Source organism: Sphaeroforma arctica (genome assembly GCF_001186125.1).
Source record: "Sphaeroforma arctica JP610 unplaced genomic scaffold supercont1.2305, whole genome shotgun sequence".
Classification (NCBI taxonomy): Eukaryota; class Ichthyosporea; order Ichthyophonida; genus Sphaeroforma; species Sphaeroforma arctica.
In genome coordinates this window covers 1,442-5,508 of record NW_014038253.1, presented here as the reverse complement: position 1 = coordinate 5,508, position 4,067 = coordinate 1,442, and the positions used below count along the sequence as shown (strand labels likewise).

The following is a 4,067-nucleotide window of genomic DNA, read 5'->3' as shown; positions in this document are numbered from 1 at the left end:
TCAGATATTAAGCTGATAAAATAAAACTATTCAAGTTGGAAAGGAGACAAATGACCGAAAAGTTACATTGTATGATATTATTTTTAAATATCTGATATGTAGTCTGAATATTTTTTATAAAAAACAAAATAAAAGTTCACTATATTTTTCAAAAAAAAACAAATGTGACAAAGTCCATCTCAATCTGCGGTTGACGATAGAAGCATCGACATGAAGCATCGACATTTAATTATTTATGAACAGACAATATTTGGCAGCTGTTAACATATTTATAGCTTACCTCACAATCAAACATTATCCGGTCCAGAGGGAAAAGTGAACATATATATAGCTTCTCTCGAACATTATTTAGAGGGAAAAAAAAGCTACATGGAAGGATTGAAAAACTTTGTTATATTTATGTCTCTTGAATGAATGCTATTTCGAAACGGAGTGGCAAGTTGCGAAATAAATGGCCTCCCTGTAATCTCAAAGACTCAAACAGACAGGTTTGTCGACCATATTCAGATCTTCGAATTTCCATCTGACCAAAGCAATAGGTATCAAAATTTGATTCCAAAGTAAATCATATTTACTCGATTGAATAAGAGTACGTCTTATCATCTCTTGTTGTAAATATTTTCACGTATCAATGCACAACTTTAGGGGGGGTATGATGCTTCGACTTTTATCTCAAAGGAATCCAAAAAAAAATGCACCGCCACCAAAAAAACCATTTATATAAGTATAGAACCAAGTTGTGATCTTAGTTCATAGCTGGTCCTGCTATTATTTTTGCGCATGCTTTCAAATCTTTACCCAATTATTACTCGTGAACATCATGTCTGAACGTGCTGGCGACAGCACAAAACACCCAGCTGTCGAAAATGGTAGGATGGCAGAGATAAATGAGATTGCTGACAGTGCTGAAGTAACAGAATTGAGTGAACGGCCAGCAAGTAACATAGGGTGCAATACAATGGTAAATACGAGGGAGAATCCTTCGAATTCTTATGTCGCTGACAAGAGCGCAGCGTTGAGCTTTGCTGAGCCACTAGAGGATGGGATAGCTGTTGAAGTAGACATTCGAGCTGTTGATCCGTCAGAAGACACTTCGAAAGACCAGTCACTCGACACTATCACAAAGAAGTCGACACAAAAATTCAGACCACTGTCGGTAAGCAATATACATACGATGAAACGATGCCTGTAAAAATTTGAGTTTGTGTATGAGATATTGCATTAATATTCTTACGTAGTGTTGATGCCCTACTTCCCAAAATTAAGCTAGTGTGTAATACAGTATATCACGGAGTATTTGCTTTCGTTGAAAAGGTGTACTCTAGACGTGTTGTAGAACTGATGTGTTTCAAATTGCTCACTGTGTCATGCAACGAGATGAGATGCATCGAAAATCTTGTATGCTCTCAAATATCTCCGTTCATGTTATGAAAGTTACAATGATTTTTGCTTATTTTGAATCAAAGCAGTGAATGTAGCTCCGACGCTACTACAGATGTGAACCAAATCAAAATTGTCTCTTACAATATATTGAGATTTATCACACTCCATAATATGGGACAGTGTAGCCAAATTTAACGCATTCCACTCACAAAAACGAATTAGCTGAAGCTATGCTGACCGTTGTTAAGGCGGTAGTATCTCGACATTCCAGAATACAAAGGTAGTCATCAATCGTGGCCGGTATCAAGTGTTACGTCAAAATTGAAACTCACGACTCCTATTTTGATGATACAACTCGATCAATACCGAAACTCCTAACGCTTTCATTCGATTTATTATTCAAAACTCAATGTCTCGCAGCAACTGCGCACTGACAAGCTAAAGCGTGTTGTCACACAAAATGTAAATTCAACACACAACACAGCTGGCAAGGACAGGGAAAAAAAAGAGGCGCGGTCACTGAAATTGTCTCAAATGTATTCTTGGATTCTATATTTATGCGTATACCCGATACCTATCGGCTGTCTGGTTTTGTGGTATTACCTCATGACGAATGCCGTAGGAAGCGTCGCTGAACTGCAGCAAGCCTACGCGGCAGACATACTGTAAGGGGTAGATAATAATCTGAGAAAAGTTTTTGCGTTGGCCTTAGTCGCGCTGGTGTGTACACTCTCATTCGGGCTTGGTTTAGTCCTCTTTTTCTATTTATATTCGGATGCGTCCGAGGTGCAATCACGTCATCATGGGTTCGTTATCCACTTCTGCTTTGGCGTCCTTATGTGCGCAACAATGGGTATAGCGCACTCCGCTGCAGTATTGCAACGCACAAGTGTGGATGTGATTTCATTGACATCCGGAACCACCACACCCGCTTTTAAAAATCTGAACCTATGGCTTAAGTTGGGTCTGTTCTTTGGAATAGCTATGTTCTTCTCGGCTGTCGTCTCGCGCATGCGTTTCATATACATGGTCTTTCATCGACGATCTTATAAACCCAACTACTGGTACGATACTATCCTCCATGTGGCATTGTTTCCGGTAATCGTTCTTTCCGAATGCGTATGCTTGTATGCCGATGTGGAATGCAACACTGCTCAAAGGCTTTCGGGTGCCGTATTCTACGGTCTATTCCTGGTCGTCGAATATACGTTTTATCTGACATATACACGCCGCGCATCCTCGTACTTCATTGACTGGCAAGGAAATCTGCGTTGTTTCATCGTTATTCTTTTCGGATTCTGGGACCCCGTACTGTATGCTTTAAACGCCGACGAAAGTCAAGAAGCGCAAATTGCGTATCTAACATGGCTTGTGGGCCCGTTTCTTGCGTGGTTATTTAATATAGATAACTTTCTATTCATAGTTGTTCGCGTGTTGTCGAGACAATTCTCGTCGCGTGGGCTTTTGAACCAGTTGGACTTGGAAGGCGGCTTTTTCTGTGCGAATGAACAGACAAAGGACTTGGTAGCGCTCTCCAGATACCAAAAGGGGCGAGTTTAACTACTGAACTTTGTGTTTTTCGTGTGGATTTGGAAAGATGTACTATTTCAGAAAATGGCGTTTACAAATGTACGATGAGGAACTAGCACTAGCAATCATTCTTGCAGCGTACACACTTCTGGCAAGCGATTCTAATATTGATGCCATTTGACGAAAATTACTTCAATTGCACTTTATTAAAACACCCGAGGGATCTGATGCTGGCATACTGTCACAGGCGACACCGCCCAGAACAAATGCAGTTTCTTCTCGCGCTGCACGGTCTCAATGAGGGTGTAGGGCCCAATGCGCGTAGAACGGGAACAATCTTTGAAACTGAGAATACCCACAACCACACGGGTAATACTGTGGATGAGTGTTATATGAACACCGAAGAAGGCGTAGAAGCTATAGCTGCAATGTACGTTCGACCCGAGAGCGAGCGAGAAGTGAATCTGCCACAGATACTTCGGGATAGGCTATTGAAGAGAATCGAAGAGAAAGACAATGAGGATATTACAGTATTATTCCAGGAAGCGTACAACGAGATTAGTTTGATGATAAGTCGAAATTTGCTGAGTGACTTCATACACACCGAAGCTTACAAGGCCTTTGCAGCAAACAAACGGATGATGAACAGATCATGGATTTTTTGCCAAGCATAATATGGTTAATCGATCGCAGAATGTCAGCTGTTTTGGCACGGAGCGGGAGTACACCGAGAGAGGTCGCACCGAGAGAGCCCAAACTGAAAGAGGGGCGGGGTGAGTAGGGTTTGTACATACTTATATTTATACATACATATAAATCGTTTGCGTGCTCTGTGTATAGGATTAATAAATACAACAATATGACTACGAGTAAAGCAAAGCGAGCATCTTTTATGACGATTCGCCTCCCAATTCGGGAATCAAAAGGAATGTCGCCCAAAATGAGGCCACGCCTGAGGATCACGCGGGTCACCGTTACGTGCCTCTACCATAGTCTTCGCATAATATTGAGCACTCGATAGGGGCAGTAGCACTACGCCTATATCGAAGCTCTATTGTGCAGCACACCAGACTGCGATTGGATGTGTTGTCGTGTGCGAAAGATATGTTTGTGATCGAAACAACCTGTGTGCAAGGAGTACGGGCTCAGTACTG

General features: G+C 41.5%; 2 protein-coding genes across 2 annotated transcripts; both read left to right on the top strand.

Moving 5' to 3' along the window:
* Positions 1–820: 820 nt before the first annotated feature.
* SARC_12442 (hypothetical protein) lies at positions 821–1,919 on the top strand (the record flags this gene model as incomplete). The annotated part of the gene is made up of 2 exons (XM_014293453.1): positions 821–1,156; positions 1,804–1,919. Coding segments are annotated over 2 exons (452 nt in total), but the record flags the coding sequence as incomplete, so codon positions are not given.
* Positions 1,920–3,132: 1,213 nt separating this feature from the next.
* On the top strand, positions 3,133–3,780 carry SARC_12441 (hypothetical protein). The gene has a single exon (XM_014293452.1). It carries the CDS (start codon positions 3,141–3,143, stop codon positions 3,585–3,587), a length of 447 nt encoding a protein of 148 aa, XP_014148927.1. The 5' UTR covers positions 3,133–3,140; the 3' UTR covers positions 3,588–3,780.
* Positions 3,781–4,067: the final 287 nt, after the last annotated feature.